The 27,886-nt window shown below is 39.8% G+C and overlaps 3 protein-coding genes across 7 annotated transcripts in view; 1 reads left to right on the top strand and 2 right to left on the bottom strand.

Annotated features, from left to right (window-relative positions):
- The window catches only part of CAMKMT (calmodulin-lysine N-methyltransferase), a 175,492-nt gene extending 175,260 nt beyond the window's left edge, over window positions 1–232 (bottom strand). Inside the window, exon 1 of one of the 2 annotated variants that reach the window (XM_015857439.1) lies at window positions 36–232. In XM_015857439.1, coding sequence (XP_015712925.1) covers window positions 36–134 — 99 coding nt within the window. In that variant the 5' untranslated portion in view covers window positions 135–232. The remainder of the gene's footprint in view (window positions 1–35) is intronic. The other variant, XM_015857440.2, reaches the window with a different exon arrangement.
- On the top strand, window positions 196–16,379 carry PREPL (prolyl endopeptidase like). Of its 4 annotated transcripts, none has more exons than XM_015857424.1 (15): window positions 196–308; window positions 1,528–1,757; window positions 2,087–2,263; window positions 2,774–2,840; window positions 3,397–3,600; window positions 5,503–5,626; window positions 7,793–8,009; window positions 9,002–9,187; window positions 10,614–10,817; window positions 11,550–11,725; window positions 13,194–13,410; window positions 13,540–13,689; window positions 14,449–14,575; window positions 14,984–15,066; window positions 15,781–16,379. In XM_015857424.1, the coding sequence occupies exons 2-15, from the start codon at window positions 1,557–1,559 to the stop codon at window positions 15,823–15,825; spliced, it is 2,178 nt and encodes a 725-aa protein (XP_015712910.1). In that variant the 5' UTR covers window positions 196–308; window positions 1,528–1,556; the 3' UTR covers window positions 15,826–16,379. The 4 variants fall into 4 exon arrangements, with proteins under 4 accessions (XP_015712910.1, XP_015712909.1, XP_015712907.1 ...); XM_015857423.2 differs by having other exon boundaries at window positions 228–314; XM_015857421.2 differs by lacking the exon at window positions 196–308 and adding an exon at window positions 366–491.
- Window positions 16,380–16,408: 29 nt separating this feature from the next.
- On the bottom strand, window positions 16,409–27,595 carry SLC3A1 (solute carrier family 3 member 1). The gene is made up of 10 exons (XM_015857425.2): window positions 27,094–27,595; window positions 26,243–26,422; window positions 25,835–25,989; window positions 25,160–25,285; window positions 23,716–23,835; window positions 23,091–23,215; window positions 22,198–22,396; window positions 20,949–21,095; window positions 17,896–18,012; window positions 16,409–17,122 (listed from the first exon to the last, which is right to left on the bottom strand). The coding sequence occupies exons 1-10, from the start codon at window positions 27,488–27,490 to the stop codon at window positions 16,682–16,684; spliced, it is 2,007 nt and encodes a 668-aa protein (XP_015712911.1). The 5' UTR covers window positions 27,491–27,595; the 3' UTR covers window positions 16,409–16,681.
- Between the last annotated feature and the right edge of the window lie 291 nt (window positions 27,596–27,886).

The following is a 27,886-nucleotide window of genomic DNA, read 5'->3' as shown; positions in this document are numbered from 1 at the left end:
GCCACGGCCCCTTCCCACCCGCGGGCTCCCCCTACCTGTCCGAGCAGCCTCCAGCGGGCTCTGGCCGCTCCCTCACGGCTCCCCCCGCTGCTGCCCGCGGCGGGGCGGCACGGGGAGCCGGCAGCCTCGGACATGCGGGAGTGCTGTGGGGATGGAGCGAAGAGAGAGCGTGGAGAGGCGGCCCTGCGGTGCTGGGACCGGCCGGGCTAGGGCTGGGGGGAGAGGAAGCGGGGCGCCATCTTTGTTAGTGGCGGCACGTTGATTGACGGGCGCGGCGCCGCTGCTGTTCTCCTTGCGGCTCCGTAGGGGTGAGGGTGCGTCTGTAAGCGGGGCTGCCTTGTACAACGCGCTGATTGAAGCGAGAGGAACGCGGAGATTGAGGACGGTCGTGCTCGTCCCGTCGCCATCTTTGCTACGGGTAGTGCCTTGAGCGAGCTCGTCCCTGCTGCCATCTTAACCTGGCCGGAGGGAGAGCCGCCCTGTGCACAGCGGTGAGGGATGGAGCCGGCGGGTGCGGCCGGCCCGGATCTTGTGGCCTTCGGCGGGGCTGTGGGGTGGGAAGGAGCGGGGCTGAGCACTGCGGGACACGGGGGATGTCCTCCATGCAGAGTTACAGGCGCTGTGGGGTTTGTCTCTTTGCCGTTTAAGCGGCCCGCCTGGAAGTGATTCTGTTACTTCTAAGTGATTCTGTTACTTCTAAGTGATTCTGTTACTTCTAAGTGATTCTGTTTACTTCTAAGTGATTCTGTTACTTCTAAGTGATTCTGTTTACTTCTAAAGCAGAAACCAACTTCCCGAAAGCAGCGTTTATTCAGATACATAGTTACATCTTACTTGCTCTTCGATGATCATTTCAGCGGAGCTAAACTCCCAGCTGCACGGATCCACGTGTTGGAGCAACATAGTCTTAGTTGGAAGGGACCCTTAAAGGCCACCTAGTCCATTTGCCCTGCACCGAACAGGGGCACCTACACACCTACAGCTGGATCTGGTTGCTAAAAGCCCCCACAGCCTGAATTTGAGTGTCTCCAGGGATGGGGCTTCCACCACCCCCCTGCACAGCCTGCTCCAGTGCCTCACTGCCCTTACCGCAAAAATAACTTCTTACATCCAGACTAAACCCCTCCTCTTTTAGTTTGAAACCATTTCCCTGTGTCCTGTCACAACAGACCCTGCCAAAGAGTCTTGTCCCCTTCTTTCTTACAGCCCCCCCTTTAGATACTGGAAGACAGCTCTTGTGTGCCTGGAGCCTTCTCTTCCCCAGCTTGAGCAGCCCCAGCTCTCACCCTGTCCACACTGCAGAGGTGTCCCATCCCTTGGATCATTTTTGTGGCCCTCCTCTGAACACTAACAGGCAGGTTAATGTGTGAGCTCAGTTACATGTATCATGTGATATTAAGCACCTTCTGTTTTACTGCTCTCATTTACTTAATGATCTTTGAAAGATGAAGCTTTATCTTCAGGTCATGTAATGCATATTTCACATAGTGAAAGTGATCAGGAGCTTGGGATTTTCATACATTTCAGGTTGACTGTCAAGACGAGATTTGGATATCATGTGTTGGACTGCAAAATCTTTGGTCCGAGGGCTGAGCTTCAGTGTTAAATACTATCCTAGGAATAACCATCTTCAAGCACTATGTCTCTGTAGTAAAACAAAACCATACAAATGCCACATCCTGGACTGGTCAAGAAGTCCATACAACAGCACTGTGCCACCTAGAAGAATCCTGGCATGGAGGTTATTTTCCTGCAAGGTATGCAGTTTATGTATGGGCAATGTCAACAACCATCTTGATGCATCTGTTAAGGAAGCTGACTGTTTTTCAGATGTCAAGGAAATGATAGCAAGGCTCAAAAAAAACTTGTCCTTTTGTATACTGACCACTAAGTCAGCATACAGCTTATAGTATTGAAGTACTATAATGGCTTCTAATAATTGTGCTGAGGTGTGATTATACTTTAAGAAGCACTTGGTTTTATTTCTGTAAGTAAATCTTGCATAAATGAGTGGCAATCGTGCACAGAATCATCCAATGACCAGAATGTTGGTTTGTAGCCATTGGTTTTTTTCCTTATTCAACAGGAAGGGACAAAAATCACATCCATAACAACATCAGAGGTTTCATGCAAAGATCTTCTGAAATCAGAGCAGGAAAACTGGAATAAAATTTCAAGAAGTTATAAAACTGTGACAAAAAGAATAAAGGAAAAAATAGAAGAATTGCACAACAAGTATACGCTTCATTTGGAAAGCCCAAGGGTAAGTGACAAAAAACACAGCCTTTTTTTTGTCATTGAATACAAAGAACAGACAGCAAAGCCTTTCATGTTACAAAATGCTGTTTCACTAGTTATTCTGTGGTCATAATTTCAAGTGTTGAAGTTTTTAGTAATTGTGGATAGTAACGGCACACATTGAAAACAGCTCATACCTACTATGGTAGTATATGTGACCTTAATTTCACCATAGTCAAAAACAAATGGAGATCACACAATCGTCTGCTAACTGATGAAAAAATAGTACTGCAAGGAGCAAGTGCAGGTGATCTGAGCCATTCACTAAACTGAGAGCATATATAGGTAGCATAAGTACCCTTAACTTTAAAGTAACCTTTCTGATGCATGTAATTCCTTTTCCCCCCTATTCAATATTAAGTATGTGCTGTATCCCATCATTTACATGTGGTTTTGCTGGACAGTACACTGAATATTGGGATTCTAAGGAGATAATCTATAGGTTAAACTGACATGTTTGTTTTGCATTGAACAGATAAGATTTGGAGGGAACATTTACTTTGAGGAGAATGGTTACATATTTTGTTCAAAAGCAGATGATGGTAAGGGGTTTCTTCTTCCTAACTTGTTACAATTGTTTAAAATGTTGCGCATGCACAATTAGTGCATTTGTTTGTATTGAAGCATATGGGCTGTTTATTAAAATATTTGAAGTCTTTTTCGTAATACTGTTTAACAATAGATGAATAACTCTGGAATCCTGAATCTGAGAAGCTGGGGTGAGAAGAGTAAAGGAATCGTGTATTGTGAAATGGAGGCAAGTTTCTGGAAAGGATCTGAGAATCGACCTCTCAGAGCCTCAACTGAAAATGCTATAAAAAGCAAAGTACCTCGAGAGAGTATAAAGAAAGCATAAAACAAACCAAAACCATCCCCAAAAGCTACACTTCAGAATGTAAATCATTGACCAAATGCTATTGTATGTGTAATTTTATTTTTACACAGTGCATTTGCAGATATCTCACGAAAGAAATCCTCGGTTTCAGTAGTATTGCAAGTGTACTTATTTAACACTGGTATGAAAAAACTACTGTTCATTTTGACACACCTCAATCACAGGATTTTATTTTATTTTTTACACTTGTTAAAACGCAACAGATAAAGGAAATGTTCACATTTTATTCAGCACTGAAGATATGGGCTTTTCTGGTGCCTATATTAAACGGATCAGAATTTCACCAGATGAGAGGTACCTGGCTATCGGCTTAAAAAGTGAGAATTCTGAAGAGGCATCCTGTGTTATTATGAAACTCGGTGATGTTCCCATTGTGGAAGAAGTAATTCCAAATGTGTTTAGTTTTGGTAAGTTGTCTATAAGTATCCTGTGGTTCACACCAACTTCCAGTATAACATAGTTCTTAGTCTACAAATAATGGTGAAAATAAGCAAGCTTTTTAGTTTAAATCCTTGTAGCTGTTGAACAGTTTCTTAGTTGAGAGATGTGTGCTCCTACACTGTAAAATTACGAGTTATTTGATACGAATGAGTGACTCCTTTCATGATACAAGCTTCCTTTTATTATAAAAGCAAGCATTTGTATGTTTGAACACTTTTGCACATCATTCTTCTTATTGAATTCAATATGCTTCTTTAATAATTTACTGACACAACTATTTGCAACATAAGGATTTTTGTATGGGAGGTTGTAGGTATTATACCTCTGCAGCTTCAACAGAAGTCACTGACAGCTGTAAGCACTTCCCTCCTCTGAGCAGTGTGTAAGTGCTCAGTACGGCTAAGTGTTGGTTGGAACTTCCAACTGGACTCTAAGATGTCGTCATAATTCAGAACGTCATGAAAACAGTCAATGGCTTCAATCAATTATTTCAGCACAGATGATGGAGTTTTACATTGCTGTTACAAATAATTAAACCCAAACGAATTGGATTTTTTTTAATAGCATGTTAAAGAGGAGAGCAAAAATAATGAACTAGAGCCAATGCAACACTCCAGACCTCATATTTCTTGGTATATCGTATACAAGTATATTGTATTGGTCAAGAACATATAGTTTAGTAAGCAGTTTGCCTGAGTAGGACAAGAATTTAAAATACTAGGAAAAAAAAGGCTAGTTAAAAGCATTAAGAAAAGCTGGAACTTAATGCTGCGTTCGCACAGTAGAAGCTTGTAATGTCTGCCAGAAAAATTAGGCCTGCTGGAAATTTGCTGGTTTTTTTCACTTTACCTTAATCAAACTTCGAGGTTTTCCTGGAAGATTCCATACATTTCAGAAGTCATCTCACTGTTGTCTGTGTAGCTGTGACAGATTATGGCAGATAGAGTATAAAAAATGGCCATTCATTACCCATTTCATAAATTTACCCAGATGTAAGTGATGTACCTAGTGGTCCCCAATCATTGATAAAGAGAATTAGGTTATACAGTTACTTGTAAAGCATATGTTTATATTGCACAATATGCAAGAGGGAGACAAATTAAAGTCCTTGAAAATTTATATTATTATTTTTTTTAATGCTAGTCTAGAAGAACTGCAATTTCTCCTGTAAAGACTTGTCTTCATCATGAAAACTCAGCTATCTGTGCAACTTAGTCACATTTCTATATTACTTATGCGTAAGCGAGCATATGTTCTTAAAGGGTATATGCTAAACATTATCAAACTGATGGCATAAGCGGCAATAATTTGGCTGAATCAGTCAGATTAGTGAATTTCGGAACAGCAAAATAGCTTTATATGTTTCTAATGTGAATACATAACAAATACAGAAAACTGGAGAATTTTTATCTCAGGAGCACCCACGGACATAATCAGTCTTTTTTCTTTCAATGGTTTGCATGCAGTAGCACAGACCTTAGATCCTATTCACTGTCTTGCTGACTATGCAAACATCTATTTCTACATGCACTTTTAAACATCAACATATCTCATATTTTCTTGTTTATCACCAGAAGCCCCTATAGAGTCACAAGCTTTCTCCTCCTGGGCCCTGGAACTTCTTATTTTAATTATTTTTCCCCCCAAATAGATTATGAAATCCTTGATCTGTGGCATTTAAAGAAAAAAATGGAAAAATCCTTTTGTGTGCTACCCCAGCCTCTGGGATGTAGGAATGTTATCCTCAGTTCCATGTCATCTGCAACTCGTGTTTTTCAGCACCACGTCCAGTGTTTGTGGAGCTCTGTTTTCTCTCAGTAATAGTATATATAGTGTTCCAAGTTGATATGCATTTCTTTTCTTTCTAGAATGGGCTACAAATGATGTTCTGTATTACACAAGTCAGAAGAATCTTAAATGCCAGAATGTGTTCATGACCACTTTCACTACTGAGAAATATACTAAGTTAGTTTATACAGAACAAGATGCAAGGTAACATCTAAAATACAATAAGTCTGTAAGATACTCTGCGGTATTCAATATGTAGGCTCTAACTGGTTTGAAAACAAATTCTTCCATGTCACATTTCAAATGGTAGGAGGCATTTTTAAGTTCTGTTTTGCTGTCTGAGAATGTATTTTCCTCTCCTCTTGATATGTGATCAGCAGCGATTTAACTTTTCTCTGTTACCTCGCGAGTTCAGCTGAGTTGATAAATGTCAAGGTCAGTCTCAGGTCAGGGTGTCCTTTAATGAACGCGTGACAGTTTCATACAGAGTGAACCAGACTGTGTGTTTCATTTTGTTTTCTCTGCTATTGATGTCTGATACAACTTTTTAAAAAACATTGAAGTTCAGGCTAATCCTTGCTCTGGGTAATGGACGAGCAAAATCATTACAGCATTCAGAGATAGAACTATTGTTGACTGAATACCCTCTCAATAACCTTTCTTTAAGCAGCGGTTTAGGAAGACAAGAAGGCTCTTGCTGAATTGAGTGCAGTACTAGTTTTAAGCCACGTAGCACTAAAATGACAGATCTGTACAGCACACCATAAATATTTGTGGTTATTCTTACTTCAAGTTACATACTCAGTAAAGAAACATCCTTCATACATTCATCTAGAAAATGAAAAAAATTAAAGTCTGCAGATGAGATGGAGTAAATAAGATCTGTATGTTCTAACTGTAGTTGATACGTACTTTTGTAAAAGTCAAACTGCACTGACCTGACGTGTCCCCACAGGGAAACTGTTGGCATAATTCTGAAGGTCGTAGTCATTAGAGTTAATCTACTAGAAACATACTCTGAAGGTTCATGTGCTACTGCAGCTCATGACTGAACACAGTTGTTCATAGGAGGATGGCAAGGCATTCTTTTGCATTGCCATAGAGAAGTCATTCTATATATCACCAACTCATTAGTCAAATATTATTTTAGAAGTTGAAGATATCTTGACTTCCTTAAAAAAAAAAAATCTACAAAGGAAAAAAAAAAAAGTGATATGAAGGTCAGAGTCCTTGGGAAGAAGTGTAACCTGCATTTCAGCTTGACTCTCTTAGAGGTAAGGTCAACAGAGCCAAACCATTAGAAGCTAGACTGAATGCAGTGGCACACTTGCTGAATTTGAGTGGATTAGAAGCAGAAAGCTGATTCCTTTAGGAGGACGCAGACAGTGGGAGTTCTAAAAATGACAAGATGGTGCAATTGGATAAAACAACCAAAAAAACTGGAATTTCTACACCTGCAAATAATTAAAGGCAGTGAAAAATGCAATCTGAGACTTCCTTTCTTGCACCAATCAAATATTTTCAAGTCTAGAAGGTTCATTATTGTCAGTGCAGAATACATTTCTCAACCCTGCAATTTCTTTTAAAGACATCTAGTTGTAAAGATTCAAAATGGCAAAGAAACTCCTATGCCCCAAGATTTGACATAACGATTAATTAGCATGCCTCATTTAGAGACTTGACTTGCAGCCTGAACTTGTCCAATATTAGCATCCAGACGCTGCTGAATGTTTTCTGTTCCTAGATTTCAGAAGCATTAAAAGTCAATGGAGTTCCAGAAACAGTTCCCATTTTCCAGCTTTGTTACTTCAGCACTGTCCATCCTGTCTTATAAAGGCCTCTGTACTATTTTTTTTCCTTTAAGATTTTTATTTTTTCTTATATCAGTAGCACTTCGGCTTTTTAATTATTTATCCTTATAGTATAATAGCACCTACTTTTTTTTTTTTCAGTTTCCACATGTTACTCTTATTAATTTCATTAACTTCAATTATCCTTTGGGTTTGTTTTTGTTTTTGTTTTTAAATAGGGCTACTATTTAAAAATTAAAAAATCTATGTTTTGCATGAATTTTAACGCCCATGTACATCTAAGACCTTCCAATCTGAATGATTCAGAAATCTGGATTCATTTGGACACCAACTGAACTGCTTTCCTGGCAGAGTTCAGGTTCCATACACAAAACTGCGTTTTTGAATGCTGGGATAAATGCAGCAGAAGTGGGTTTGGGAATCAAGTAGTCTGAAATCTCTCCAGCCCACTTACAGGCTTGCTGTTTCTTACATTGTAATTGGTAGCCCGTGGTTCTGAATTAATTGTGTTTTCTGAATATTAGTCAGGTTTAAGCTTTTTTAAAATTATTTCTTCCAGATTTTTTGTGGACATATACTGCACAAAAGATAGACGCTTCCTCACTATCAATAGCAACAGCAAGACAACCTCAGAAGTTTGGCTGATTGACTGCAGACATCCTTTTAAGTTACCTGTTCTTGTACAAGCCCGAACAAAAGGGGTCATTTATCATGTTGAACACAGAAACAATGAGTTATATATTCTTACTTCATATGGAGAACCTGCAGAATATAAGGTAATCTTAAGTAATGGTAAGAGTCATAGGATTCATTCAGATGCTTGTCATTCAGATGCTTGTTGCAGACCACAGAAATAGTAAGGCTGGATTTTAATTCTGTGCTTCACAGCTTCCTGAAATAATTTAAGAGAATTACAGAGTTGCATGTATTTAAAGACTGACAGTAGTATGCGGAGTCTTGCCTATAGCATGCTGATTTGACTCAGCTTCTTTGGAAAAGCATACTCAGTTCTTGGCATAAACAGCCATTTCCCCTTTATTATAATTTGATTTCAGTCTATATAACTAAACAGCTCGCAGTTCTACTGGACACAGTGAAGGCGTTTGATATTCGAACTGACTTTTGCAAATAACTTTAGATACGAATTCTTCCATAAATTTGTTTCTCTCAGTATGAGTTTTTCTAATCACATTCAGACTTTTCAGAGGCAGCCTTTCCTTGATAGCTGAAAGTACACCACTTTCTGGGAGAGAAGAAATGCCTTGCTGCTTAGTTGAGAGCATCTTCTGTATGTAGTGCTTAGGATCAGACACGGAAAGGTGACCTACTGTCAACACAGCATACATCTACACACATTGCTCTCATGTACCAAATTAAGAATATATATGGTAGTCACTCAAATCTTTAAAAAAATAGAGAATTCTGACATTTCCTTACCCCTTACTAGGGAAAAAAGAATAAAGTACATTCAACTTGCTATGATCCAACCTTCCACTTACACTGCTTCTAACACCTAACCTAGCTGTCTTAAACAATCGCAAATAGAGTTCTAAAATCTAATCAAATTGCCATCTGTCACACAGATCTCTCTTGCTATCAACATGTAGGCAGTTACTGAATTGTTCTTCCATTTTGCCCAAGTAAAGGGAATTTAAAACCTTCCGGTTTCAGTTATCAACAATCTTTTGTAATTAAAATATTGAGTGACATCACCTGTATGTCTGTACCTCTAACTTTTAACTCTTCATCTTGTAATTTGTTCTTATAGTTGATGAAGACTTCAGTAGCTTCCACTGGCATGGCGAACTGGAAGTTAGTTTATGCACTGGAAGAGAAAACCAAGCTAATAGACTTGGAGATGTTCCGTGATCACTGTATCATGTTCCTGCAGAAAACTGGTTATCTATACTTAAATGTGATTGCTTTTGTTTCACATTCAGTTCAATCAATACAGGTATGTTTTAGCTTGCCTCGAGCAACATACTTTTTCTACCACTATTTCTTTGTAATATAGCATTACAAAACAGGATAAATTCCAAAAATAGAAGTGGTTTGGAAACTAATAGTGACAAATACATTATTATGATTAATTATATTACCTGTGGATGTTCTTTACGATTTCATGTGCTGGCTCACTGTAGCAGTTATGAAATTAAAGAGCAGCTATAGTACAAGTCAGTTCTTTCCTCAGCTTGCTTCCATAAGCCTTGATTACCTGAACGCTGTATTGTTACCAGGCTTATTTTGTGGTTACATTCATCAGCCTATGCAAGGAAGTAAGCATGGCCCTCCCTGAGATTAAAGGCTAGAACATCCGTAAGACAGATATGGTCACTGACCCAAAATAAGTGGGAAAGCTGAGTATTGCAGTACAGTTTGTGTTAAGTATTTATTCATTTCTCTAGATGTTGCAAAATACTTGTGGAATACAAATAAAGCGTCTCCATTCGAAACCATGGTTTCTAGAGACCATTTAGCTGAAATATTTAATTGATTTGTTTGCCTGAAAAGTACTATTTGAAGAACTTGCAAGTTTCTTCCAACAAGCTTTCAAGGCTGCATTCTATAAAACTGCTACAGAGAAAAGGTTTTCAGCAAAGTACATTGTATGGTCTGTGAAACCTTTCATTTTTGAAAATAGTTTTAGTTTATTTATTCAGAGAGAGTCTGCAGTTACTCTGGAGAACTTTGACTTCAGTGCCATTTCAGAAATCTCTCACAAACTAACTCGAGCAAGCAATGGCCTGGCAGAGGGTTTGACTATGTTCCTGCTGCTCGCAAAGAATGAATCTTGATTTCTTTTATTCTTAGTGGAGTTAAAAATCTTAAATATAATAGCAGTAAGTGTCTGAGGGTAAATGTGCCAGAAAAAGGTTTTGTTCTTCACAATGGCTGGCACAAAGAACAAAGTTAAGAGGCAGGGGTTTTTGGTGGCTTAGCATTACTGAGCTAACTCACAGCAAAAGCATAACAACTGACATGGACTTGGCTGTGCAACATGTTCAAGCGGGAGTGGAAATCAGAGGGGAAATGGGATCTAAAAATTAAAAACAGTGCAGAATCGTTTCAAATGTTTCATTAAAAAAAAAAGAAAAGAAAAGATCTGTTCAAATGCCATTTTAAACTGGATTTTAATTTAGATTTATTTTTCTGTTTTATCTCGTTATTGAATTTTATCCAGTAGCCTTAAGTGAAAAGTTTACCGAAGTCTTTCACTTTCTGACCATTGTATTATTGAATGTGAAAGAAATACAGGCTGTGTTGCGTACAAGCTGCAGATAATTAGCTTGCTATTCAAAATCTTTTCCTCTGAAGGACACACTGGGCAGAACTTACAGAAGCCATGTAAGGGTCTCACTTGAAATGCTCTGTTTTCTCAGCTACCTACATGGGCCTGTGCATTTGAGTTGGAATCTCATCCTGAACATGCCAGCAGCACTTGTTATTTTCAGCTCAGCTCCCCAGTACACCCCCCCAGGCGTTTTGCATATTCATTTAAAGAAAATAATCTCATTGAACAAGCTGCAGAAGAGGTACCAATTATTATGAATTGTCACACTACACGTTTACTAGCTAAAAGCAAGGTAAGATTTTTCAGTCCTTTTCCCATTCCCTTTATTCTTCCCTTCCTCCCCACCCATTTGTAGAAAATGCATTTGGCAGGGAATAGAGATTAAAAATGTAAAAGAGCAGTTGGTGCTGTACTTACCAGTGGGCGTTTTCTCCAGTGCTACAGAGAAGAAAAAGAAAGTCGTGATGAGATTTTTTTCATTGATCTGGGTATGCCAGAGGAGATAACAGTACGTGATCAGTCAAGGAGCTCAGCACAGAATAACTTAATACTCACTAATAGATGATTAGATGGTTTCGTGTCATCTATGATAAATGAGAATATGTCAGCCCCTGAAAAGGACACCCCACAACCAGCTACGCAATATAGATCAAGAAAAGAAAGTTTAACAGCCTGAGTTTAAAAAAACGGTGATGTTAATAAAGAGTTTGTGCTGCAGTAAGTGGTAAACTATTTTGTTAATAATAGATATTCTCACTGTTAAAGGGAGAAGGAAGACTTGGGTGCTTTGGTAGTTTAAAAACTCCTCAGGTGTTGCACTTAAATGAATTTTATACTCTGCATCTATAAGCCTACACAGCAGAGGTTCAGTCTCTTGCTTTATTTTTCAAGAGTGCTTTGTACAATCTAAGTGAAAAAAAATTACTGTAATCAAAAAAACACATTTTAAAATAAATAATTGAAGTTTTCATTGCCATGTGTCATTGAGATTTCTGAAATGTCTGAAATACTCCTTCATTTCCAGGATGAAACTTTGGTGCCAATTACAGTTTTTCATAATATGAATTCTAAGGAGCTACGCAGGAAACCACTTCTAGTTCATGTATATGGAGCTTATGGCATAGATTTGAACATGAGCTTTAAAGAAGAGAAGCTGATGTTAATTGAAGAGGGCTGGATATTAGCATATTGCCACGTTAGGTAAGTCAAATATAAAATGGAATTAATATTTTCATTTGTGGAATATTCTGGTATTTGTTGATCTGCAGCTGAAGAGGTATGGAAATGGGCCTTCCCCCTCCCCCTGACTTAGTTCTAATTCATGTTTTTCACTTCACCCTCTTTTTAGAATCCACAAAAGCCCCTTTTAAAACAAAAATTTTCCTCTGGGAGGTAAAAAAAATCCCCCTTTCAAGACCATATACTCTGTTCATGTTCTTTACACAACAGTATGGTTACGTATTAGGTTTTAATCTTTTGAAGTCTCATTACTTCTCATCTCGTCTTCACTCAAAAAAATGTTGACACATTCATATAGCAGTGATAAGCTTCCACCTGCTTTTCTGAGGGCACTGTGTACTAAGTCTGTGCCTTCTGAAAAGCATTTGTTTTTCTACAACTAAACATTTAATCTGCCTCTGTGTTCTTCTACTTAGTAAATCCTGTCTGTTTAGCTGCAAACCTACTAGTTTCAAAAAAACAGTATGTACAACAGACTTTACATTGGAGATAATTCAGTGAGAAAGGGAAGATTATCAGAGCCATGGTTTTACAGGTGAGCTTCTGCAGACCCTTCACTATAGCATTTAGCTGTATTTTGGTTTGGTTTTTTACCAGTTTTAGAAATTGAAACATTTCAATTCAGAATTTACCATTTTTCTCTTTTTAATAATAGAGATCATAAGATCATCATAGAGGAGCACTGTTTGACACACCAGTTCTAAAACAAGTTCAACATATAAATATGTCCAGTCTGCTAATAAAATGGGGAGCATTGTGCAGCTCTTCCTCCCATCCTTGCAAGTGTCTTATGATGCACATCAATCCTAAGCAGTATCAATGAAGAATTCTGGCAGACCAATCTTTTGATTGTTTTTAGGTTTAGGTGGATTAAAACCAGAACTGTTGTTGTATGGGAAAGATTACAAGTAAATTTAGTTATAAAATTTTATAAGCAGTAAAAATTACATTTCCTCTCATGTTTGAACTCAGAAACTCAGAGAAAATGAACCTGACAGCCCAGAGTCTTACGCTGCACAAAAGAATTTGAGCATCTTGGCAGAGCTGAGAAACAGTCTTTAATGCTAATAATAAATCTGGTCATAGTGATATAAGAATGGAAAATGTTTTAATTGCCGTTACCATTGTAATAGTTTCCTATATAAAAAAGATGATATCAGTGTTTGATTTTGTATTGACTGTTCTGACGGTGCTCACAGCGTTTTCACCAATCATCATGTGAGGATGTATTTTGTTTGTATGTAGTGTGTTTTAGCTGCAAGGGGAGGAGTGGGGAGTGGGTAAAGACAGGAAAGAAAAGAAAGGAAAGTTAATTGGAAAGGCAAACTATGATTTTGCAGCTCCGCGGCTGCTGCTGTCCTTTATTATCTGACAATTTACTTGCAACGTTTTCCAAACAGACTCCAACTTGAACTGTTTTAAATTCCAGGGGTGGAGGAGAGCTGGGCCTTAGGTGGCACAAAGATGGATGTCAGCATAACAAACTCAAAGGCCTCTATGACCTTAAGGCTTGCATCATGCTGCTGCATGAACTAGGATTTTCTCAGCCAAAATACACAGCACTAACAGCTGCCAGTGCTGGAGGAGTTCTTGCGGGAGCCATTTGCAACAGCGATCCAGAACTTATCAGAGCCATGGTTTTACAGGTGAGCTTCTGCAGACCCTTCACCATAGCGTTTAGCTTTATTTTGGTTTGGTTTTTGTTTTTACCAGTATTATTAATTGAAACATTCCAATTCAGAATTCACCCTTTTTCTCTTTTTAATAATTTTAAGGCACCTTTTGTAGATGTTCTGAATACAATGATGAAAACTCATCTCCCACTGTCAATTGAAGAGCAGGAAGAATGGGGAAACCCATTAGCGGATGAAAAATGTATGAAGTACATCAAAAACTACTGTCCTTATCACAATATTAAGCCACAGGTAAAACTGCTACTGTATTCCACACAGGAAGGGTAGTAAAATATAGAGCTTCATAGGAAAATAATTATAAAGAAGATAACTTTTTAAAAATATAAATCTTTTCTACCCTTTCAGTGCTTTATTACCAAATGTTTTAAGACTTTGCTGCTGCTTTGTGTTAGCTTTGTTTTAAAATGAATCATTAACACAGTCAGTAACAGTTTTGGTATTTCCTTTGTTTTACTGGGTTACCCAGACCTCACTGCAGTAGGAAGATGGTACTTTGCACTGTTTAAATGCCATCAGAGGCAAACAATGAAATGGAAAAGAAGCTATGGCTTTGATATTGTTACCTGAAGGATGTTAGCTGTGTTACATACCTAATTAAGATCTTAAAATATTAAAAATACTCTTGTATGTAAAAATTACTATTTTTATATACAAACTACTGCTCTGTCAAAGACGTACCATTCCATGATTATTACTCCTTTTTGGTCTAATCATCAGCACACAGAAGTTTCACACCTTCAGCAGTAGGGAGAGGATGGTTTTTGGTTACCTTATGTATGTAGATGACCCCCTAATATTAATTTGTTACTTTTCAGTAATACAAGTTTAGTGATACAAGATGCTTTTTCAAGAACGAGTTATTATGTAATAGATCCAGTTTAGGTAAATCTTAAAAAGCAGCACTCCTTGATACACAGAGAAAAATGTGCTTACTCGTTTCAATAATCATCAGCTGTCAAGTATCTGACTGGTTTTGATTTTTAATTTCAGTGCTATCCTTCAGTTTTTATCACAGCGTATCTAAATGATCAACGAGTACCGCTGACAGGAATTCTTCGATACGTTCAGAAACTTAGGAAGGCTACCCTAGATCATGCCAGCAGAACAAGAAAGAAAGGTAATATAAGAATATCACAGATATGTGGACTTCACTAAAGCAGACTAGATGTACTTCACTAAAGCAGACTAGATGTGTAATTAAATACTAGAGGTTGACTCTTCCTTAAATGCATCACTTGTTCAATACAATCCAGTAGCCCGCTTTTAATCAGAAGGAGAAAGCACACCTTTCCAAGCAGAGAATGTACACACTGGATGCATGAACATTTTTCACATACTCAGATAACAGAAATACAAATAGTTCATCCAACAAAACCCTCCATGATATTTTTAATTTATTTTTTAAGAAACATCAGAATTTTTTTTTTGAAGGTAGAGTGATTATCTACCCCTAAACAACTTGCATCGCCCACTTACCTTTCTTTGTTCATGCTCTGTCGAGTGATCAGTAACTTCACTGTTCCAGGAAACTGGATCCCTAATATCATCTTAGACATCCAGGCAGGTGGCAGCCATTGTGACTCATCCTGGGAGGATTCGCTGAATGAGGTACGTTCCCTTCACTGTACACTTGCATAGCACCGTGCGGAGGTGTCCCTCAACTGATATTTAAACCTTAACAATTGATGCAGTCACTGAGTGCATGTTTTAAATATCCAAAACAAAACAGAAACAAACAAACAAACCTGCTGTAATTTAGTTCTTGCATTTATGTATGAAAAGGAGCCTTTGACAGCTAGACTGTTGAACCACATCATGCTTTAAATCTCAAGGCAGCATAAAACTCCCACTGTAACATGCTTTGAAGGAAAGGCTCTAAGTTGTGTAAAATATTGTTCCTGAATGAAAAGTCTTGCACTGTAGAGTATTAAGACCTTATTTCTTCCCATCTTCCTCATTAAATACATATGGTGGGCTTGAGTGTTAAATTTTGGAATGTGAGTTATAATTAAGTTTCAATGTTTTACGCTTTATACAAAGAGTGTGTGCTAAAAGCACAGGCTGCCCAGGCCTGCCATATTGCTACTCATGTCTCAGACCATCATGGATTTTGTAGCTGTTAGTTACTTGTTTTAGAAGTTCTATCAAATGTTACGTTATTGGGGCAGTTTCTTACAAAATGAAATTTGTCAGGAAAAAGCTTGTTTTGTTTGAGGGCAAGGTGTTGCTTAGTTTCAATATGGTACAAGTTTATAATAGCTGTACAATTACCTTGACAGTTTATAATGCAGAGTTTTATTATTTTGTAATTATTTGCTTTAGGTTGCAAGACACGTTGCTTTTCTGAAAAAAGAACTTCAAGTGTGACCTCTCCAGCATTAAATCAAGTCCTGTAAATAGCTGATAAACACATCAACCACCTGAAGAAGTTCAAGTCCGATCTTCATTTATATGAAAAACTGAGTGTCTTCTCCAGACGTATCACTGCATGATGGGCACAAACAGACCAGATACTCAGGGACAAAAGTGGGTTTGGCATCAGCTTATAAAGATGCCAACTAACTAAATACCTTCCCTACCAAATGGTACAGAAAGAGCTGCCTTCGTATACAGTTCTGTTCATAAGCAAGCAGTGCAGCACTGTACAAGTGGAGCTGTAGTGCAAGACAGTTTGTGCTGAAAGTCTAATGTATGAAATCATGTACGTGTTACGAGCTGCCTTCCCTGTCTTAAGACCTCTCATCCAAGAGTAAATTTTACACAAGGCAGTAAATCCTCCTGACAAAGTTGTATTTAATTAAAAAAAAATCTCACTAAAATATTCCAGTACTGATTTCCTTGTGTAGGAAAATACTGTTGCCCTTCCTAACTATGCACACACTACACACTGTATTAATCATATGGTGGGGCCAAACAGACTGCAAAAAAAATGGACTCTCAGGAACAGGAATTGAGAAGTAGCAGCACTCTTTTATCTGATAAAAGCACAGTAATCATAAAAATTAGGTGCCTCCGGAAGATAATACAAACGAATGCCTACATTGTGATCACTATTTAAATGACAAAATTGTTTACTACCCAATACAGATACATGACAATTCTGTATTAATTTCATTTTTCAAGCTGTTTATTGTGTACAGAAAGCAAGCCTTAAAAGCCAAAAAGAATTAGCATTTCTCTGAACCAAGCATTTCCTAAGTTAACATGAAAGCTACTCTTGCATTTAGCAGTTCATGTAGAGCAAATTGAAGGCACTGGAATAACAAGCTTTTTCAGCCACAAAACAGTTTTCTCGAAAAGCTTCCATATTATGAACAGGCTTTTTTGTTTTATATTCAAGAACCAGACCTTCTCCTACTTCAGTTTTAACTGTTTTGGTATCGACAGCTTTACCAGTATTGCTAAAATTAGTACTTAGTCTTACCACAGCTTCAGATGGGAGGCTTGGAACTATAGCTTTCAGATCGACTGTTGATTCCTGTCCAAAATTGAGAACCATCATAAAGACACTGTCTAACCCATCCAATTCCCTCACGTACACAAAAACATCACTGTCACTCCAGATGGAGCACATCCACCCCCGATGTATGGGCAGCTCATTGTTGCGAAGTAGAGTTAGTTCTCTGTACAGATTCAGGGTTGAGTTGGACTGGGTCATCTGAACCTGCAAGAGAGTCAGCATTGTACAAGATGGACCTCTCACACCCACACCGTCTACAAAGAACACACCTCTTGGAATTCAGTTCTAATAATTAATTCTCTTCAAATTTGTCTGCTAATTCCATAGCAAAACTACCTTTTCTTGTGCACTTTCTCTGCAGTGGCAGAGACTATCCAGCAGGACACGATTTCCTTGGCACAGGTATTACTGCCACCTTCCAGCTGTCCCTTACAGTGCTTAGCATTTCTACAGAAAACCACAGCCATTTAAAGCTTGATAGTGAACCTTTTTCAACAAGTCTGATCTACTGAAGTCACAGGACTTATTTATCTCCTGTTTGTTTGTTTTTTGTCTTCAATATTGGTCAGCTGTAGATCAGCAAAATCTGCTCAACTATTTTAAAAAAATGTACTTATATACATTACAAATAGTGTATGGAAAGTTATTACAAGGAAGATGCTTCACATATGCTAATATAAATCAAAAAGTACTGGATTTCAAATTGATGTTAAAATGATTCAAAAGATGTTAAGTCAAATTGCCACATCGACATTATTGTTGCAGTTTCTCTGCTTAAATGAATACAACTGAAGCAGACTCTTTGTTGATGTGGGTTTTCTTTTCCTAGCAAAATCAGTGAAGATTCAGTGTTTTTCTGTCTTCCTCCCCGGAGTTTGTTTTCATTAATTACACTGCCAGGCCCCATTAGAAGATAAAGAAAAATAGATACATTAGGATAATTTCAGACCATTGGTTTGTCACAGGCAAATACCTACTTCAGCATTGACACTCCGGTAGTCAGCATTAACAGGTACCCAGCTACTGTTGCCTTCAGTAAAACCAGCATTGTCTTTACCATTCCACTGCATGGGGGATTTCTCTGGAAAGGTAGCCTAAAAATACAAGCGGTGTTAGAGCCATTACTGAGTTGTGCGTTTTGATTAGCATGTTAAAAACTTGGTTCTTTAATAACTCTCAGCTTCCACACAATGGCCCCTGAAGCGTTATTTTCTCTGGTTGATGTTAAGAGTCAGCAAGGAGGATGTAATCCTCATGCAAATCTCAAGAGAAACAGAAGAAAAGAGCTGCTCTATGGTAATGGAAGAGAACAGACAGTCTAACAGATACAGCACTACTGGCTAAATGTGGAGTTCACAGCTGAGCAGTAGCCTCCCCTTGCAACAGATGGTTGGATGGAAGTTGACTAAAAGCAGCTAAAATATCCTGATATATAACTAGACATCACAAAAACTATGAGAAAATGAGTCCCAAGAGGACATAACAGTTAATAATGAGTAAATGCTGCCGAGCATCTGTTCTTCTCTAATCACCAAACTTTTCACCGCAGATCTCTTCAAACTTATACTTGCAAGGGGTACAGCTGGGAGAGGATTACTCACGTGAGAAAGAAATTTCTCAAGTTCAGCAACTACCGAATAGCAGCTTTTTGCTTATTGAGAGGTGCTGATGTAACAAGACTGAAGTTCTGATTTTGAGGGACTCAAAAATTCTGACAAAGCTTCCTCAGCGTTACTGAAGAGCTGGCCAAGAGATCTGACACTTACATTTAATGACATGAGAAGGCATAAAATATTTTGCACATACTTTGGGTGTTTGTTTCCTATGGAAATTGTTTTTCATATAAAGGACACTTCAATACAATCTGTCAGAATAGCAGCTTGACAAAAGAAATTGTCGCTTTGCTTCATGACATTGTAAATAATGGTATAATAAATGGGTTTCTCCTTTTAGCACATCCTGAAAAGCAGGAAAAAAAGATTCCTAAGTTTTGAACACTTGTAACGCTCCCTTTTATCTTTACCTTTTCATGATTCTTAAAGACTTTCATATTCTGGGACTGAAAACTGTTTCTTGAGCAAATCCTCTCTACCCAATTAATCAGGGGTTCTTCCTCTCTGGATTGAATGAAGGGTGGTTTTACATTGTTACAAACCCATGAGCCACAGGATAGCAACTAAATGAAAGAACGCCCTGAGGAGACAAGGGCAAAGCACTTTGCTGCAGAGCATCTTTGTGTCAGCCGTAATCAATGACAGTGAGATAATGCAGGACGTGTTTTTTGGTTTCTCAGAGACAAAGTGATTTCCTGTCAGAGACGTGTCTTCACAGCTCAATCAGACAAACCTAGGGACGATTCTGCTTCTCCAAGTGCATCTTTCCCTTTGGTACAAATCTGGCCAGTAATGCTCAGTAACATCACCAGAAGCTGCCTCATTCTCTATCAGAATCATAGAATGCCTTGGGTTGGAAGGGATCTCAAGGATCATCAAGTTCCAACCCTGCTTGCCCTCAAATTGTGAGGTAAAGTACTGGATCAGATTGTCCAGGGCTCCATCCAACCTGGCCTTAAACACCTCCAGGGATGGGGCATCTACAACCTCTCTGGGAAACCCATTCCAGCGCCTCACCATTCTTTTAGTTAAAAAACAATGCTTCCTTCTGACATCTAATCTAAACCTCCCTTCTTTTAGTTTTAAATAATTCCCCCTTGCCCTCCGCTGTAAAAAGTTGATTTCCTTCACATTTATTAATTCTCTTTAAATACTGGAAGGCTGAGCCTTTCTTCCTTCCTTTCCTGTAAATGGGAGTGATGTTTCCCTTTTTCCAGTCATTGGGGACTTTTCCTGACAGCCACAACTTTTCAGATACTATGGAGAGTGTCTCAGCAACCACATCAGCCAGCTGCCCTGAGGCTCTGGGATACATACACGCCTTCCAGCCCCATGGATTTGTACACATTCAGTCCCATGGACACTATGATCGCTTACAACTCATCGTGCTGTAACAGAGACTTTCCACATTGAGAACTGCATCTGCATTAGGACCACGTTCTTGAGGTGCTCAAATATAGCCAGAAGAGGTAGATCTGGGCTCTTCCCTTTTGGGGAATATGACCTTTTCCCATCATGCAGGCACATCTCCAGCAAAGAGACTACAGTAGTCAGGTGCAATCATAGAAGAGACAAGAAATCATACACAACTGAAAGTCAGGCAGGTCAGCACAGTGCGAAAGGCACAGGAGCTTTGTTCTAATCCCCTGACCTTGAGTAAGTTCTGAACAAACTATAAGCAAACAAACATCCTGCCGTGCATTACTTGTAACTATGAGCTAATAAGTGACATGCATGACCTGCAGGCTCGGCTACCCAGCTTTGGATCTGAAATCCAAAAACAAAAATAGAGAACCTGCACAAAGTGCTAAGCAGCACCTGGTGTGCTCACACACCTCGTTCTGGAGAGCCCCTCTTCTGATTTTGCGCACTTCAGAGAGGGCCATGGCTTCAACAGGTGCCTCTTTACAGCAAGAACAAAGCAGACTCCAGGAGGCAGAAGCTTTAGCTCTGCTCCCATGAACTCTGAATTCCTTTAAAAATTAGCCAGGAAATAATGGACTTTGATAGAATGAATAAAGTACTGTGGGAGGAAGGAGACATGGACTCTGTTCTTCTTGCCTTAGGCACACCTATCAGAGCCACTGGCCTAGGCCTGACACTGGCAATTACTACACCTTCTGCTGAAGCAAAGCAGAGCAAAGCAAGGCCACGACAGAACAGGTTAGTCTGATCCAGCTGAGGGAAGAAAACAGGGAGCAGGACTGTAACCCGGCAGCTCAGGAAGCTGCTACAGCCTTGGTTCTGGTTTCAGGCCTGGCCATTTCTGCATCCCGTATAACAACTTTGCAATGAAGAACATAATACGACACCCAAAGACTGAGAAAGACTGGATTTGGTTGACGCTGCAATTTCAAATATTCCATTAATCAGAACTAAATAACAACAGGATCAGAATTTATATACTTGTCACTTACATTTTCTGATGCAACGTTCTCCATGCCTATTTCTTCACCATAGTAAGTTATGGGAGTCCCAGGGAGGGTTAACAGCAGCATGTTCATAACTTTGACGTACTTATTCCCAAACCGAGATGAAATCCGAGCAGTGTTTGGGCTTCCGGCCTCAAGAAAACATCATTTCATTAAAAAGACATAAAATTCTATGCATATGTGAAACTGGTCTAAGACAAAAACCATATTGAGTGAAGTTTCATTCACAGGCACCAAAATAAAGGCAACACTTATTTAAATTCACATTATCTCCACCGGGCTAAGAGAGGATCCCAGCCTGTTCTTCCCTTGTCTAGTGACACACACCAAAATCACTGTCCAGTTAAGTAGCTCGGTATGTTTCATGTGTATCAACCAAACACGTGCACATCCCAACTGCATGATTACATCAGTAATTATGTCCAAAGAGATAAATGACAAGAGACTGTCTCATACAAAGAAAAGGGCCTTACAGTGACCCCCAGTATTGACAGCCACTTTAATAAAGCAGTAGGTTACTTTTTTTCACTTTCACCTCAGGTCTACAAGGAAGATCTTGTTGTTTTGTTTCCTTTGATGCCAGTACATATTTTTGCCCAAAACATTTTAGGATGTAGGTGGTAGAATTAAGAAAAGATGACAAATCAGCCTGGGACTTAGTTAACTTGCCCCAGCTACAGCTCCCTTGTATTTCTTCCCTTCTCACTGCCATGCAAAGGTGGTGCTCGTTTTGTGGAGACTCATATGGGGTTGTGAGAAGCTGGCAGCCCTGCAAGAGAGCCTCCCAAAGGTAAACATGCTGGAGCATGGGGCTGAAAGCAAAGAGATCTGTATGTAGGAAGTGATGAGGTGAAACAAGTGGCTGCAACTCCATATGCTCTGTATATGAGCTTGTTTTCTCTCCTAAAGCCAGAAATCCAGAAGCTTTTTCTAAATATTACCTCGGACATTTTGCCTCCTCTCACAGAGAGATGCCTTGAGGGTACAAAACTGCTTTCCTGAGGATGACATTTGATAACCAAACAGAAATGCTCCCACGTTGTGATTGTGGAAATGATCAGAGGCTGTACTTTACTTTCAGTGCTTTGCCTATGGCTCATCTCTTCCCTATCCCAAACACAGTTCATAGCAAACACCTGCACAGCTAATCCCACTGAAATCAATGTGTGTGGAGGTTCACCTTATCACCTTCATGAAAAGACCTTTCCCATAACAACAAGTTCAGAACTCTTACCGCCCAATTTGGCCATTTCCCATCGGGCATGTTTTTTATCCACACGTTGACAGCTTCAAAAACACTGTTTCCAGATAGATTTTTCATGTTAATTAGGTGGAAATTGAATGGGAAGTCTGTTTCTTGGACGAAAGTTGTTCCGTAATACATCATTGTTGCTTCTATGTCTTCTTTTTCATCACTGTCAGAACCCATAAATCTACAAAGAAATAAACAGGGACTTCTTTTTTGTCTCATCCCTGGTTTGTTCAGAGCTGAAGGAAGCCAGGAACAGTATTCAGCATGCTTAGAAAATAATACAGGATGAGGAACCTCCTCCACAGTAATTATATCTGCCTCCCTCCTCCTCACCAAATAAAAATATACAGAGATATATGTGTAGTTAGTAAAGCAGATGAGGGGAGATCCTTGGAAAGCTGTTTCTTTGCATCATCTTTAAACTGTGGGAGTAACTGAGTGCTGGCACAGGCTGCTCAGATGGGCTTGTAGAGTTTCCATCCTCAAATACCTGGGAATGATCCTGAGCTGCCGGATCTGGATTTCCTCCCTGTTTGAGCAGGGGGATGGAGCAAGTGGCCTCCAGAGGTGCATGACAGCCTCAGCCACACTGTGACTGTGGCAATCTCTGATTACGTATCCAATATGAACCCTATTGTTAGTACTGTACAATGGATCAGGCTCGTGGGCTTTGATTAAAACAGTGCCACAATGAGCGATCACATATTCTGCCTACTTGTTAGTCCACAGATATGACAGAGCTACCAGGGCCAACTTACTGCAAGCTCCCTTTTCCGTGCACTCTGGGAAAGCACAGCCTACTTGCATATGAGGACCAAAACCTCACATGGCGACAAAAAGAGAGCAAGAAATTCCCTAGCTATGAAAATGATTACCGGTATCGGCCAGGTTCACTGCTGTATTGATCCATGGTTTGGCGGAAGCCACGGATGATATCATGCATACCAACTTGCGTGGCTGTGTAGTCGTGATAGAGCTCGGAATAGGCTGTAATGCTTTCCTAAAAGACAAAGCAGCATTATTAGCCCAATATTTTAGAATACAAAACTCTCCAAATTCTTGCTGAGACAAAACCAATCCACCAACCCAAGCAGAGTTTTATGTTGAAATGAGTTTCCCATACCGGTGCTGCAGTGCAGACCCAAACTGTGCTTGGGGAACTGTCCTAAAGACCTGACACCCTCAGCACTAACCGGGGACAATACTGCTGTGGTAACAATGCTGTAATTGTACAGCTGATCAGTTCTGACTCAAGCTGCTTAAACAAAACTAGAAGCAAGTCTGTTTGCACAGAAATACAGTGGGTGCATGGACAGTTCTCACACACAGAGCTCCTGCTCAATCCTTGCATGCACTGCTTAAGCAACAAGTCCAGGAACCACCTTCCTTCCAAGGAACATGACTGACTCAGCATTTCTAAAGCCATGATTAAAACCCCAAAGGGTAGAAGCAGTTTCTTACCCCCATGGAAAATACAGGAGAAAAAATAATATACATTACAGGGCTCTGAGACTTGTTCACTTGTGGCTCATCTCGTAGATGTGTGGCTTCTAGAAGAAATTTCACAGCAACAAAATTAAATCCATCAACTCCTTTGGCAAGCCAAAATTTGATAACATCCTAGGACAGAGGGAAGAGTTGAGAAATCCAAGTGAGCCCATCTCAAACTGATACACACTTAAAGAGAAAACCCATTAGTAGACATTAGGCTGAAGAACACCCGTCTTGCTGCACACAGATTTAACATATTGATCCAAACACAAGTGCAAGTTGTTCTGCACAGACCTCATGCCACCAATTTTCATTTTATACAATAGAGTTCTTAGAATATTTCTTCCCTTTTATTTGACAGATGGGAGTTTTCAGGTTTATTTCTTGATTTGCAGGGACACCAAAATTATTATCCAAGTTAACTGCTGTAGATCTATAATTTCGTTACCAAACGTAGAGGTTGGTCACTGTTAGTGAAACTATTTCTATTCCAGTAGGTATGATATTATCACAGTTCTAATTGCTCTACTTTTCACAAACAGCTCTGAAGTTCAGTTACTCTTAAGGAGTTTGTGTAAGCGTTCCTTTAGAACTGAAACTGTTATCTCACCTCAATACAAAAAAACTTGTTTGTTGTTTCCGTACGTATGAGATACACTTGGCAGAACAGGCTGGACTCCACACTCAAGCTTACAGATTTCTGTTTGGCAAATATCAGGTACTGACTTTGTACTGAGAATGATTACTTTTATTTATGACAGAAAGCCACAGCCCCTGTTGCTAGAAGGTTTAACACTTCCCCACGCCCAGGAACTGAACCAAAAGCAATAGTGTTCTTCAGTGAAGCTAAAGCTTCCTCCTCACTCACACAGTCCTGGCATGAAACAGGATTCTGAATTAAATTACTAAAGTATTATTCCATAACATGCCGAAGCAATTGATTGTGTTCACAAGTATTTACCTAAAGTGGGTATTATCAGACTAAACTTACTAGTCTTCATTTAATTGCTTCTCAAAGGAAACGCTGAATCTATTTGCTACTTTAGCTTCAGTAGCAAAACTCACGAATTCTTCCTTATCTACAAGCAATGGGATTCCTTGCATTTCAGATCAGCATTGCCTCCCTGCCATGAACACGCAAACACCTCTGCTAAAACAAACTGTTACCCCCATAGGGCTGGCTAATAAACAGCTCCTTGTATCAACAGAGATTAAAGCTTCCCTCAGCTTGGGCATTCAGCTGCTCTGCAGCACCACATCAGTCCTTCCATCAGGCGTTGTCCTCCGTCACGGAACCATCATAAGACGAACCTTGAGTTTTGCTTACAAACATTTTAACCTTTGTCTGCACACTATTCTGTTTCAACCATTTAAATGTACTGTAATCTTAAAGTTAACTTTCAATTAAGCTGTAAATTTGTGCTATTGGTGCTGCAGCAGATCAGACACTTACATGGATTTCCTGTTGAACAGCAGGGTTGCGGAAATTTAAGTCCGGCTGTTCTTTCCCAAACTGATGAAAATAGCACTGTTTCCTCACATCGTCGTACTGCCAGCTGGAATTCCCATAGACACTCACCTGCTCAAGTAAAGGGGAAGAAAAGCAATCAGAACTTATAGTTTAGCTACGTGTATAATTTGTGAGGCATTACAAGCATATAACAAGGCACAAAATGCCTCATCAGTGCAACAAATTGGGTTGGTTTTAATGTTTTGTTTCTCATTTCCTACTCCTGTTAGCTGCTCCTCCTTTCAGTCACGCTTTTGCCACACGTATTTCATGTTCAATACTGTTTCATTCTTCTAAGCAGACTTTTGCTGCCAATTACAATACAATGGAAAACAGTTTTCCAAGACCATTTTCTTTTAGAATTAGGACCTCAGCTGCTCCTCACACACTTTGCCCTGCAGACTTTGACCATCTTCACAGCCCTCCCTTGGATGTTCTCTGATATGTCTTCCTTACATTGCAGCACCCAACCCCTGCTCCCAGTGCTGGAGGCCATGGCCCCACATCCACAGGACAGTTGTGTTCCAGGTGCTGTTGTTACCCGGCAACCCACAATCCAGCATGTGAATTACAGGTGATTTACAAGGGATTTACAAGCCCATCCCTGCCCACACTCACCCAGTTGTTGGGAGCAGTGATGGCTGCCCCTGCCTGCTCGCAGTCCTGCCAGATGTAGTAATCCGTGTACTTCCCAGTGCGATTGCGACTAAGCTGAAACCATTGGTGTTTGTCACTGGTGTGGTTTGGTATGAAATCCATTATTACCTTCAACCCTAAAACACGCACATACTTTAAATCAAGCCTTTTGTGATAAGGATCACATCTTACAGGCATAAGGGGAACCATTTGGGCAAGGATTTGGCTTAAGGCACATGTGCTACCAACCAAAGACACAACCACAGGAAGGAAGTCTATGCTCCCCCTTAATCTTATAATTCTCTTTCTGCTTTCTCCAGAAACTACAAGGCACACCTGTACCACAACAGCAAACATCTTTGTAATAGGGCTGTTTTGATCAGAGCTTACCTCGATCGTGTATGGATGCAAGAAGATCCTCAAAATCACGCATTGATCCAAACATGGGATCAATATCATAGAAGTCTTCAGCTCCATAGCCAGAATCTTTTAAGGGGGACTTGTAGAAAGATGTGATCCAGATGGTTTTTATATTTAAGTGTGTGATGTGGTCCAGCTTTTCTTGGATTCCTATTAAAAGAAAAAGGGCAATATCTGATTACAACAGACAAACGTGTTTGGTCACATTAAGTTTGATGTGGGCTTTCAAAGACAGAACACAGATCTCTTTGCTATGTAACCACTCCCAGTTTTCACCTATCTCAGATAGCGGGGCAACCCTGCCATTTCTTCACGAGCAACATGAGGCCACAGAATGGAAACCATTCAAAGTCACCACTACAGGGAAAAAGGAAAATAATAATCATTTAAAAGACTGACAGAAGACAACTTCTATTCTGCAGAATAATACTCGCCATTTCATGCAATACATTTAACATTCACTTCTGAAAACAAACACCTGTATTTTTATTAAAATACAGCACCATCGTTACTTTCTGGTTTCAAAGTCAATGGACCCTCTGACCACCCAAAGGAAGTACAGTCACAATGCAAAGACCTCAGGTTTGTCTTCTGTTAGGAAAAGTCTCCTACAATTTGCTACAGCTGCTGCTTTTTGTCTAGAAATTTTTCATACGCTATTGGGCTCAGACATCCCGTTTAGAAGCACAGCTAACCAATACCTGATCAGTATCAGGTACATGATCTTAGTAAGATCTCAGAAACACCCAGATCACAAAGAAAACAAGAAGAAACACTTTGCTTCACCCCCACTTTGTCAGCTGCCCCGCTTTGTTACATACCTTTCAGATCACCATTCCCATCCATGTTGCTGTCCCTAAAAGAACGAGGGTAGACCTGGTAAATAGGACCATCTTGCCACCAATCGAGGCACTTTGGGGACAAAGCAATGATGGCAATCGTGGCAGACACGAGCAGGACAGCAGCAGCGATGATGAGCCAGAAGAGAATCTCCCTGGTGACCCTGTACCGGGCTTGGCTGGAGAACTTCAGCAGGACCTCCTTCGGCATTCCTGCATAGGGCTGCAATGCTTGCTCTGCCACGGCTGCTGGGCTCACATCAACGGCACACGTTTTTGGTATTTCATCTTGGCTGCTGGTGTCGGTCTCCCTGTCATCAAAAGCCTCATTTTGAACAAACCCGTTGTTCTCCACACCTCCCTTCTCACTCAGCTCCATCGGTAAGCTCTTCGCCTCCTTGTCGACTGTTTCACTTTTTGCCTCTCCTCCTAGGGACACTCAGTACAGGGAGCCAGCATACCTTTGTTCAGTGGAATGAGAAGCAGCGCAATTAGCATCTGGCTTTATAAACAATCTTGACCAACTGGTCAAAGTTCACAGGAGACAGAAAGGGCAAAGTGCTCCGGCTCTTCTGCATAACAGGCATCTTCAGTGAGATAACGCTGCAAGAAAGCAGTTTCCCACAGTGGCAGGCCTGTTCCTGGGACTAACTGCAAAGCTACATTTACTGCTGCTCTCTTCAACATCATAAATTTCTCTTCCACAATGTGCAACTTCGTAAACTGATCATGGTCTCTCTTCCTGAACGCAATCTCAGCATTAATGAATAATGCA

Source organism: Coturnix japonica, chromosome 3 (genome assembly GCF_001577835.2).
Source record: "Coturnix japonica isolate 7356 chromosome 3, Coturnix japonica 2.1, whole genome shotgun sequence".
NCBI lineage: Eukaryota > Metazoa > Chordata > Aves > Galliformes > Phasianidae > Coturnix > Coturnix japonica.
The sequence above is the reverse complement of the archived record's forward strand: the minus strand, read 5'-3'. Positions and strand labels throughout refer to the sequence as shown.